This window comes from Sus scrofa, chromosome 10 (genome assembly GCF_000003025.6).
Source record: "Sus scrofa isolate TJ Tabasco breed Duroc chromosome 10, Sscrofa11.1, whole genome shotgun sequence".
Lineage (NCBI taxonomy): Eukaryota > Metazoa > Chordata > Mammalia > Artiodactyla > Suidae > Sus > Sus scrofa.
Genome location: NC_010452.4, coordinates 13291618 through 13304398, shown reverse-complemented (window position 1 = coordinate 13304398; position 12781 = coordinate 13291618). Strand labels below are relative to the sequence as shown.

At 41.2% G+C, this 12781-nt stretch overlaps 1 protein-coding gene across 1 annotated transcript in view; it reads right to left on the bottom strand.

Annotated features, from left to right (window-relative positions):
- The window catches only part of DNAH14 (dynein axonemal heavy chain 14), a 341496-nt gene that overhangs the window by 85099 nt on the left and 243616 nt on the right, over nucleotides 1-12781 (bottom strand). Inside the window, exons 54-57 of the mRNA XM_021064261.1 lie at nucleotides 8222-8419; nucleotides 5462-5623; nucleotides 2549-2740; nucleotides 899-1080 (exon numbers count right to left, since the gene is read on the bottom strand). Of these exons, the coding sequence (XP_020919920.1) occupies nucleotides 899-1080; nucleotides 2549-2740; nucleotides 5462-5623; nucleotides 8222-8419 (734 nt within the window). The remainder of the gene's footprint in view (nucleotides 1-898; nucleotides 1081-2548; nucleotides 2741-5461; nucleotides 5624-8221; nucleotides 8420-12781) is intronic.

Below are 12781 nucleotides of genomic sequence, written 5' to 3'. Positions count from 1 at the left end.
CACAGAGTATGTGTGACTGCAAATGACTGATGCTCTTGGATGAATAGCATTTTTAACTGGCTGGGCTTCAGATAGGAAGCCTGTCTGTGGTCTGTCCTCCAAGTGTCAGAGTCATGGCCACTCTCATCCAGTGTTGTTCAAGAATGGATTTGGTGCAAGCCCCTATCAGTACCATTAATACGGGTGCCTGATAGGGTGGCCTATTCTTTTTGGGCTGGGTAAGTGACAGGTCACTGGATGGAGCTGTAGAGGAAAGACTCCACCGTGGCACCCTAGCAACCTTTCATGCCTCCACATAGGTCATACAGGAAGAGGTCTAACTACAACGGATCTCAGCCTGTGACCCTCCTGGAACTCGAGAACGTGGGATGCTTGTGAGCAGAGGCTGCAAGACTATCTCCCACTCTTCCTTATCTTGCTGGCAGGCAGTCATGAGACGGTTTCTCAGTGTCTCCTGGGTCCTGAGCCTTTCTCCCTCATGCTTCCTCTCTCACCTTCTCAGGAAAGAGTTGGGGCTCTAAAGCTGCTCAGCTGCAGCATGACACGGACGCCTCAGCAGCAGGGGGACCCACCATCTGTGACGTAGTCACCTGGCTCCTTTTATTTTCATGTTGTCCCACGGGCTAAGGGACATGGAGAGTGGCAACGATGGCCACTCTGGCTTTCATTGTCTGTGACTCAATTTAAGAGAAAGCCTTCCCTTGACAGGGCAGACTCTGAATGACCAGAGGGCCAACATCCACCTTCTTTTACTTCTTTTAAGATCTTCTATAGCTTTGGTCTTTTTTTCTCCACTGAAAAGGCAGATGTGGGCTGTTTTGTATTTGTGTCTCTTTTTTTGCAAATCAAAGCACAGACGTGATATGTACACATTTCTGATTTGCTCTCAACGTCTTACCTCTTTTTTTGCATTTCCTTCTCTCGGGACTTCAAAATGTGGACAAATGTATCCATGAATTGCAAGTAGTTACTGGGGCTGATGTAATAATGCCTTCTCGTCTCTTTAAAGTATCTTATGCTCAAGTCTTTTATACTTTTGTGGATTTGGACACATGTTAGGGCAAGTTTTTCTTTTAAGTTCTGAAAAAGAATAATTGCTAAGAATTAAGAGAAAGTAATCCAAATAGACATACACACAAAAGAAAATTTTTTTTTTTGTCTTTTTGCCATTTCTTGGGCCACTCCCGTGGCATATGGAGGTTCCCAGGCTAGGTGTCTAATTGGAGCTGTAGCCGCCGGCCTACACCAGAGCCACAGCAATGCGGACCCGAGTCGCGTCTGCAACCTACACCACAGCTCACGGCAATGCCGGATCCTTAACCCACTGAGCAAGGCCAGGGGTCAAACCCGAAACCTCATGGTTCCTAGTCAGATTTGTTAACCACTGAGCCACAACATACACACAAAAGAAATTTGAACACTGTGAATAACTTGAAATAGTTTATCATTTCTGAGATGTAGAGATGTAGAAAGAGGCTCTAGATGAATGGGACGAAGAATATATGTTTTAGTGGTTAGACAGTGTTAGGGTGGAAAAAACGACAAAATGATTTTTTTTTTTTTTCTTTTTAGGGCTGCCCCCATGACATATAGGAGTTCCCAGGCTAGGGGTCATATCGAAGTTACAACTGCCGGCCCATGCCACTGCCACAGCAATGTGGGATCCAAGCCATGTCTGTGACCTACACCACAGGTCACGGGAACGCCGGATCCCCGACCCACTGAGAGAGGCCAGGGATCAAACCTGGAAGGGGGGGTGGAACCAATTTCCCAGGGATTTTGAGGGTTGACTATATAGATATATAGGTGGGCAACTAGAGTGGAAAGAGTGTCCCCTTTATTGGAGAGAATTCTGACTTGACATAATCTAGTCCTGATTACCCATCTCCCAGCCACCAAGCTTAGCCAAACCTGGTCACTTCCAACCCAGCTGCGTTTTCTTCCTGGTTCCACTCCGAACTAAACTTCTTTTACCTTCCTTGAACACCTGAAGAGGTAAGGCTGTAAGCCTCTTTCTAGGTCCCACACTGAGTTTCAGGCTTCTATGGATTTACAACTTCTTTTGCCAACAAGCCACGGTATCCTCAGTTGAATCCCTCTGGAGCAGACTCTCACTGACTTGTGGCTCATGAGTTTCGACATAATTTTATGGGTGGCTCGTGCTCTCATTTCTCTGTAGTTTTGCTGTTGTAACCAAGCCAGAGAAATTTACAAGGAGGATACAGAAGGTTGCAGCATCGTCCCCAGAGCATCTGGTATGCAAGATGGACAGATGTTACTGTCCTGGAAACACGCTGTCCGTCACGGGGGCACCTTAGTGAGGAATCTGGGCATCTTTGAAATAGGGTCAATCAGGGGGCAGAAGACACGGGGAATTGATAAAAAGTCAAGACAAACTTTTGACTTCTTTCCTAATTTTGCCTAGAGCTGCCTATCTTGTTCCCACCTAGGGTTCATTACTATTCAGGGAGGTGATAACTGCCAGACTCTGGTAAGAAACTGAAATCTTCAACTTGCATTAGACTTTTTTTTAAGATGTTATATTTACCTCTCTGTTCTCAAAATCCACCTTTTCTCTTAAGAAGGAGTTGGCTACAGTCAGGAGAGCTGATTCTGGCCACTTCTCATACCAATCGATCGTGCAGGCGCTGATCAAAGAAGGATACAGTCTACAATTCTGGTGAAAGTTAGGTCTTGTAGGACTCATGGTCATAAGAATATGAAGATTTTTACGTAACCTCTGAAAATTAATGAAAAGATAGGTTGTTAAAATGTAATCCACTGCTTTGAAGAAAATATTATATTGAAAATTTCATTTAAAATTTGTTTTGGAGCTCCTGTCGTGGCTCAGTGGTAACCTACGAGTATCCATGAGGACATAGGTTCTATCCCTGGCCTTGCTCAGTGGGTTAAGGATCCGGCATTGTCATGAGCTGTGGTGTAGGTTGCAGATGTGGCTCGGATCCCACGTTGCTATGGCTGTGGTGTAGGCTGGCAGCTGTAGCTCCGATTCCACCCCTAGCCTGAGAACCTCCATATGCCATGGGTGTGGCTGTAGGAAAAAAAAAGGATAAAAATAAAATTTGTTTCAATATTTTTCCTTAGTGTGTAGACTAGAGACCTATCAACTGTGCAGTGAGTACCTTCCATGACTGGAGTCTTTCCAAGGGCAACTACAAGTCTTAGAAGGTCCTTCTGGGGAATGCAGCCAGGTTCTGCCCTAGGGGACCCCACGTTCTTGGCTTCAGCTGGATGGACTGGTAGAGGAGGTGCTGGACTCCAGAACATTCCTTGCATAAAGCATTTCTTTTATGAGGGGGTGTGGTGCTAGAGTTCTCTTCAGTGGGGAAGCTTATATCAGATGGTGATGGGTCCGACTGTTCAACTTTCCTCTGGGATGGTGTGCATTGAAGACTCATGGAAACTCAAAGTAAGAAATGCTCAGGTGAATTACAGCTCAAAGAGACAAAGGGAAAGAGAGACGGATGCTATGGGGAGAACACCAGGGAGACATTAATAAACTCTGACAGCTAAAGGATTACAGCCAAGCAATACTGGATCCTACACAATTTTGCAGGTTCTAGGCAAAGAGCTAGTTTCTTTTGCCCCCTAAGACCTGGCTATGTAGCTGTTGTTCCTGGTTTTGTGGAAAGACTGACCATGGGGCACAGATTCCCTCCTCATTTCCACTTGTCACCTTATGATAAAACCAGCCTGAGGAGTTCACTTCAAATAAAGTGATAACATTTTTGAGTCTCAAGCAGCCTATGTTGCCAAATAAGTGTGAAAAAAAGAAGAAAAGACCATGCTGAAAAAAAGACCAAAGTCCAAGAATTTTTCCTTTTTGTCTTTAAAATCTTTATAAAAGAAAATGAAAGTGCTCAATGCAAAATTCATACAATACAGATGGGAGTTCCTGTTGTGTCTCAGTGGGCAGAAATCTGACTAGTATCCACAAGGACGCAGGTTCAATCCCTGGCCTTGCTCAGTGGCTTAAGGATCTGGCATTGTCCTCAGCTGTGGTGTAGGTCGCAGATGTGGTTCGGCTCTGGTGTTGCTGTGGCTGTGGTGTAGGCCGGCAGCTGTAGCTCCAACTCCACCCGTAGCCTGGGAACCTCCACATGCCTCGGGTGCAGCCCTAAAAAGATAAAAGATAAAAATAAATAAATAAATAAATAAATTAATTAATTAATTTCATACAACACAGAAATGTTTAAATTAAAAATGAAATTACCTCTCTTTACTTTATCCATCTCCAAACTCCTATTTGAAGATATCCACCAATTCAAAATGTTCTCTCACTATTTGTTGTTATTGTAAGAGAAACTTCAATCATTTTTGAAAGCATTGTACATATATGAAATTAAGATTGATTTCTCTCCAGGATTCTTGGTTTATTTTTTATTTCTGGAGTACACTATTCTCCACACCCCAAATTAGAATTTGCTTTTCCTTACCACTCACAACCTATTGGATAAGTCAATTTATTTATTTATTTTTTTAAATGTTGAAATGCTGGTTATGTTTTATGATTTTCATTTTTTCCATTATAGTTGTTTTACAGTGTTCTGTCAATTTGGATAAGCCAGTTTTGTAACAAGGTGCTAGAGTGTCACAAGTTATCAGGATAATCTTTCTACCAAAACATTTAAAAATATAACTCGGTCCAAGCATCCCTGTGTATGGTATTGTTCTCTCTCAATTGTGGATTCCATTCCTGGAATTTTTTACATCTTCTTCTTGTGCCAGATGACGAAGTATCAGCTGAGGAATGGAGGGTGGCCTAGTCTAGTTTTCAAATGACTCCATGAAAGGCAGAAACTGAGAAATAAGCGGGCGAACGTTTTGGTTTGGCTGATGAGATCTATCTGTCCTTTAAGCCACTGGTCAGCCATCATGCCTTAAAGACGCAGAAAGCCTGGCTGATGTGTCTAGTCAATCTCTCTCATTAAACAGATTCTTCCCCAGCTACCCGGACTGCTGAGTTCAATCTGAATATCACCTGCTCTATCTGGCTGATTTCTTTTTGCATCCATCACCTCCTGGTCAATTCTAGGGCTATTTTAGGGGGTGAAAGAATTCTTGTTTTCTGCCTTTCCAGACCTGGTACAGACATGTAATTGAAATGAAAACCTCACTGGATAGGAAGGGACACCAGGGCACAAAACAATCTTGGGATCTTATTTCTCTTGTCATTGCCTCCAGCTATTAATAATAAAAATAATAATAATTATTATTATTATTATGCCGCCATTGAGAGCCAGTCAGGCTCAGATTCTTATTGATCTTTGGCCTGCCTGTGGTGTGTCTGTGTGTAGGGATGAAAGTCATTATTTTAGCTTTAAAAACTCAGCTAAAGAACCAAAAAAATTATCCAATCTGAAAATCATGTACAGAATGATAAACATAGTTCACTTTTCATTTGTCATGACCATAAAGCTAATTCACAAAAAAAACGTACCTTTTGGAAGAATGACAGTAAAGCTTGCCTATTATCAATATAACCAGACTGTTCAGCGAAAGATTTGATCCTCAGTGCAATCGAGTCCAGCTCCTTACTTTCAAACAAGTCAGGTATTTTTCCCAAACTGAGAACGCTGTTCAAATCTTCCAAAAACAACCCCTTAGGTGAAACATATAATCAGAAATGAGTAAGTTATTCATATATTCTACTCTAAACACACCAAACCGAGAAAGCAATTGTATTTAAGAAGAATTGAGATTAATTTAAAAAAACCTTCTTAATTGAAGCTGTCAAGAACAGCTTTTTCCAAGTCAAAGTAAGCTTCATTCATCCATTCACTTATCCAAACATTAGACAGACATACATCTATTTGGTCCAGATGGGGTATGCCAAACAACTGCGTCTGGCACTGGGGCAGGAGGATGGGTGAGGAGGAAACAATAATGAGCTGGGCAGGGGCTTCGCTTCAAGCGGTTCGTAGTCGTTCTCAGTCCTTTTGTGTTTGACTCCTCCACGAACTAGAAATCACATGGCCAAAGATTATTTTAATTTAACCAAGTTCCCCTCTATAAAAGGTTCCAAATTGAAGAGGAAGGTAACAGAGGAGAAGCAGCAGTGAAAGAAACTCAATTAGAGGGTTTTTTTTTTTTTTGGTCTTTTGTTTTTTTAGGGCCACACCCGCAGCATATGGAGTTTCCCAGGCTAGAGGTCTAATCGGAGCTACAGCTGTCAGCCTACACCACAGTCACGGCAATGCCAGATCCTTAGCCCACTGAGGGAGGCCAGGGATGGAACCCGCGACCTCATGGTTTTTAATTTTTTTTTTTGCTTTTTAGGACTGTACCCGAGACATATGGAAGTTCCCAGGCTAGGGGTTGAATTGGAGCTGCAGGCCTATGTCACAGCTATAGCAGTGCCAGATCTGAACCACGTCTGTGACCTATACCACAGCTCACAGCAATGCCAGATCTCTGAACCACTGAGCAAGGCCAGGGATCAAACCTGCATCCTTATGGATACTAGTTGGATTTGTTTCTGATGCACTGCAATGGGAACTCCCATAAAATTAAAAAGTATGAACATTTTAGTTTTGAGAATAAATCCAAGCTTTCTTTTTAAAAAATGCATTATTAGCATTATCAAGTCCCCAGGATACTCCTCAGTCACTCACAGGTTCCTGGTATTTCAGCCCAGTTGGGGCAGGACAGAGAGCTGATGGGCTCTCTCCAGCAGAGACCAACAGAGGTGACATGGGGCCAGCTGCTTTCCTGTCTCACCAAGTACATGATGGAGAGCAGCCAAAGCTTTATTAAATACTCTGATTATTACCTACTTGTTGAGAGTTTAGCTAAGTCCTTTCATGGTATCATTGCCTCAGCGTCCACTTTGGCCACACAGCCCACAGGGGCCTTCAAGTGACACTAGCCCCTCACGCAAGGACATGCCTTAGACAGCAGCCCACAGAGTCACAAGCAAACATGAGTTCTGATATGACTTCCCAACAGCCCTTGTGATCAACATCCAGCATCCCGCTGTGTGCCCCTTAGATAAGACCCTCGTGGAACCCAAACCTGTCTATGGGTTTGAATTGACAAATCTGGTCCTAGCCTGCACCCCCAAGCACTCCACCTGCAGACCCTAATCATGGCAGGTGCCCCAGGCCCTGCCCCCTCTCAGCACTCTGCCTCCACCTCCCATGTGTCCCCTCAAAGTGGGCTGTGTCCTCCAGGCCCTGGGAGTAAGAAATGTCTCATTTCAAACTCTCTTGTGGTCTTTTGTTAAACTGTGGCTCACCATCCAGTACCCTTTATTCCACTTAACAAATGTTAACACACTTAACAAACTTACAACAGCACTTTTTATTGTCTTTCTTTTATTTTTTTAGGGCCTCACCCAAGGTGTATGGAGGTTCCAGGCTAGGGGTAGAGTCGGAGCTGTAGCTGCCGGCCTACATCACAGCCATGCAGGATCCGAGCCACGTCTTCGACCTACACCACAGCTCATGGCAACGCCAGATCCTTAACCCATTGAGCGAGCCCAGGGATAGAACCTGCATCCTCATGGATACTAGTTGGGTTCATTACCACTGTGCCATGACTGTGTGGATTACATATTAATAAAGTATAATCTTCAAGGAACGTTCTTAACTTGATGGTGAAATTTGAGCAGAAGGATAAAGGAGAGAAACCAAAGCTTCAAAGTGACAGTGCCTTATGGATTATGTGGTCAGAACAAATGAAAGTGTTCCTTTCATTTTTTAAATTTTTAATTAAAATTTTTCTTTTTTGGCCACCTCTGTGGCATATGGAAGTTCCTGGGCCAGGGATGGAATGTGAGTTGGAGCTGTGACCTATAACAAAGCTGCAGCAACACCAGATCCTTAACCCACTGCACTACAGTGGGAACTCAGCATTCTTTTTTAAAAGGACAGATTCCAAAACTGATTTAGATATAAAATGGATGACTTCAGCTACATAAATATATTACTTCCAACTCGTCGATTAAAATGAAAATTATAAAAATAGATAATTATTTTGCTGTAATGCTTATGCAAAATTATCTACAGCATGATTGGAAATACATAATCATCTTTATCTAGTCTACAGGCCATGACTTAGATAAGGATGGAGAATAAAGAGAAGAACTGATATGGCAGGTGAATAGGACCATAGATAAATATTATATTTTCAAATACTAAATTTTGGGAGTTACTTAAATATCAAACGTTAGCAAATTATAAAGACAAAAAGTACTTACCTGATCTAGGTTTAAATTAGTAACTATCAAAGCAGTGGGGCTCCCTTCTAATCCTGTTTGAATAAACACCTTTTTAAAATCTTCTTTGAATTCCATGTATGCATAATTGTGAGATAAAGGCACCCGGTAGACTTTGTTTTCTGTCAAGTAACAGGCCAAAGTCGCACAAGTTTCTTTTCCACAACCATCTATTCCAATCTTGGAAAGAAGAAAAATATCCAACCTGTAATTTTTACATATGTTCTGGGACTCTTTCAATGTATAATTTTCTATTTAGATGTGCTAGAAATTTAGACAGTAAAACTACCTTAGACATTTTTTGATAGATATATGACACATAAAGTATTTTATCAAAGTTTTAGAAGGCACTCAATATTTTATTTTCAACATTTTAATCTTTTCACAGCCTCTTGAAGTATACGAAATAACTGCACTGGAAAGATAATCTGGAAAAATAGCATAGATAGGCTTAGAACTTACTGGTATGTGACTACCCAATATTGGAGTCTTCATTTTTAAGGATTTAAATAGGTCTTTTCCTATTTATTTTGAGCAATAAACACTTAAGAAGTGCTCTTTAGTAATGATGACAAAGTATTACCCTTTTAAAACAGCTTGATGAGGTATAATTTACAGACCATACCTGTACTAAGTGTACAATTAAATGACTTCTAGTGAATTTACAGTCGGGCAACATTTTTAGAGCATTTCTCTCCTCCCCCTGATTATCCCTCAAGCCTGTTTGCAGTCAAACTTCTTCCCAGGCAACCATTAATACGGTTACTGCCGCTATAAATTTGCCTTTCTTGGCCCTTTCCTATAAGTGGAATCATACGATACGAAGACTTCTGCTTCTCTCACTTAGCATGTTCCCACGGATCTGGGTGCCCGTGAAACTCTAACCAGGATATCTTGCTTCAGTTGAGTGGAACAAAATAAATATCCAATTTTAACTTCAGAAAATGGTTTCAAGGTTCCTTCATGTTGTAGTGTGCAGCATCAGTAGTTAACTCCTTGTTATTCCTGGAGGGTATTCGACTATGTGCATGAGCCACTTTTTGTCCATCCATTCACCCACTGAGGGACACTTCCACTGTTTTCACCTCTTGGCTGTTATAATAATAACATGCTATGAACATGTGCACACAAGGCTTTGAGCAAACGTTTGTTCTACTTTCTCTTGTATAGATACACAGGAATGGAACTGATCACTCACAGGGTAAATTTACGTTAAATTTTATAAGAAATGGCCAAAGCATGTTCAAAAGGAGTTGTGCTATTTTACACCCCATCGGCAATGTACGTGAGTTCCAGTTTATCCACACCCTTGTCAGAACTTGCTAGTGGCCAGCTTTTTGATGACAGCCATTCTGGTGGGAGTGTAGTGGTATCTTTTTTTTTTTTTTTTTTTTTTTTTTTTTTTTGTCTTTTTGCTATTTCTTTGGGCCGCTCCCGCGGCATATGGAGGTTCCCAGGCTAGGGGTCAAATCGGAGCTGTAGCCGCTGGCCTACGCCAGAGCCACAGCAACGCGGGATCCGAGCCACGTCTGCGACCTACACCACAGCTCATGACAACGCTGGATCCTTAACCCACTGAGCAAGGGCAGGGACCGAACCCACAACCTCATGGTTCCTAGTCGGATTCGTTAACCACTGCACCACGACGGGAACTCCTTGTAGTGGTATCTTAATGAGATTTTAACTTGTATTTCTCTAATGATTAATGATGTTAATATCTTCCCATGGGCTTATTAGCCATTTATGGATCTTCTTTGGTGCAATACCTATTCAAATCTTTTGCCCATTTTAAGAACAAAGTTTTTTTTTTTTTTAAACTTTAGAAGAGTTTTTGACATACAATAACATTGCCAAGGCAGTAAAGAGAATTTCCATGTAACCCACAGTCAGTTTCCCTGATTATTAACATCTACTATTAGTATGATGCACTTATGACCATTAGTGAAAAAATATGGATACTTTATTATCAACTCTATACTTGATTCCTTAGCTGATACCTAATGTCCTTCTGTTCTAGGATTCCTTCCAGGGCACCACAGAACATGTAGCTGTCATATCTCCTTAGGCTCCTCTTGACTAGACTGGGGTTATGTGTTTTGGGGAGGAACACCATAGGCATAAATTGCCTTTCATCACTTCATATCCAGGGTATACAGTATCAACAGGATTCATCGCTGTTGATGCTGACTCGGATTACCTAGATGAGGTGGTACTTGTCAGATTTCTTCTTTGCAAAGTTCCTCTTCCCCTTCATCCTGTTTCTGGGTCCTTGCTAGCAATTCCCATTGTCAGCGTTCTTCTTCTTCTTTTTTTTTTTTCCACATTAGTAGATATGTAGTGGTATCATCTCATTGTTGTCCTAATGACAGATTACATTAAGCATCTTTTCATGTGCTTCCGTGAGGTGCCTGTTTACTTTTTTTTATTACTCAAATGGATTTATGACATCTGTAGGGTGCCTGTTTACTTTTAATTGAGTGGGTCATCCTTAGGTCCTTAGCATTTCCTATAAGCAGGATTATGTGGAATGTTTTTTGGTTTGTTTTTCTTTTTAGGGCCATTCCTGTGGCATGTGGAAGTTCCCCGGCTAGGGGTTAAATTGGAGCTGCAGCAATGCCGATCTGAGCCACATCTGCAACCTATGCTGCAGAATGCAGCAGTGTGGGATCCTTAACCCACTCAGAGAGGCCAAGGATCGAACCTGCAGCCTCACAGATACTATGTCGGGTTCTCAACCTGCAGAGCCACAACTGCAACTCCGTGGAATGCTAATACAGTTTTACTTCTTTTTCCAATCTAGATGTCCTTTTCCCTTCCTCTTGCCTAACTGCACTGGCTGGAACACATACAGTGCTGAACGGAAACTGTGAGAGTGCATCCTTGCTTTGTTTCCAGTCTTAGGGGAAAAACATTTAGTCTTTCGCCATTAAGCATGAGGCTAGCTCCAAATTCTTCATAGGTCCTTTTATTAGGTTGGTGAAACTCCTTTTCTGCTGAGAGCGCAAATGGTGGAGTTCCCACTGTGGCTCAGCAGTAATGAACCTGACTAGCATCCATGAGGATGAGGGTTCAATCCCTCGCCCTGCTCAGTGAGTTAAGGATCCAGTGTTACTGAGAGCTGCAGTGTAGGTCGCAGACATGGCTGTGACCTGGAGTTGCTGTGGCTGTGGCGTAGGCCAGCAGGAACTTTCACATACTGCACCTGTGGCCCTAAAAAGACACACAAAAAACTCATAAATGGTGTTGTATTTATCAAACACTTTTTCTGTATCTATCACGTGGTTTTTGCCCTTTATTCTATTACTCTGGTGTTACATTAATGAATTTAGGGATGTTAAACCAAACATATATTCCAGGAATAAATTTCACTTGGTCACGGTATATAATACTTATATATTGTTACATTCAACTGGTTAATATTTTGTTAAAAATTTTTACAACAACATTCACAAGGGATACTGGTTTTCTTTTTTCATGACGCCTTTGTATAGTTTCAGTGTCAGGGTGATATCAAGCTCACAGATAAGTTGGGAAGTATTCCCTCTTCTATTTTCTGGAAGAGTTGTAAAGGATTGCTTTAATTTTTCCCTAAATGTGAGAATTCTCCAGGGAAGCCATTTGGCCCTGGGCTTTTCTTTGCAGGAAGGTTTAAGATTTCTAATTCAATCTCTTTATTTGTTATGAGTTTATTCAGATTTTTATATTTCTTCAGTAATTGTGTCTTTCTCGCTAAGTGTCCATTTCATCTAAGTTATTTAATGTGATGGCATATAGCTGTTCATAGTATTACAAAATTTTCATTTCTGTAATGTTGGTAGCTATGAACCCACTTTAATTGCTGATTTTAATAACTGGAGTAGTCCTGCTCTTTTTTCCTTGGTCGGCCTTGCTAAAGGTTTGTCAGTTTAGTTGATCTTTTCAAAGAATGAATTTCTGTTCTCATCGATATTCTCTATTGTTTTTCTATTCTCTACTTTCTTCTCTCATCTTTATTATTTTCTTATTTCTGCTTGCTTTGGGCTTAGTTTTCTTTCCTTTTTATAGTTTTCTAAGGTGGAAGCTTAGGTGATTTATTTGAGTTTTTTTCTTTCTTTTTAAAATAGAGACATTTATTAGCATTCCCATTGTGGCTCAATGGTTAATGAATCTAACTAGGAACCAAAGGATGCAGGTTTGATCCCTGGCCTTGCTCAGTGGGTTAAAGATCTGGCATTGCCATGAGCTGTAGTGTAGGTTGCAGAAGCAGCTTGGTTACTGCATCCTGTCACTGTGATGTAGGCCAGTGACTACAGCTCCAATTAGACCCCTAGCCTGGGAACCTCCATATGCCATGGATGTGGCCTAGAAAAGAAAAAAAAAAAAAAAAAAAAAGACAAAAATAAGTAAATAAATAAATAAAATATAAACTTTTATTGTAAATTTTCCTCTAAGCACTGCTTTAGGTACATTCTATTTTTGTTTTCATTCATCTCAAAGTATTTTCTAATTTCTCTTATGATTTCTTCCTTTACCCATTTGTTATTTAGGAGTATTTTATAAAAG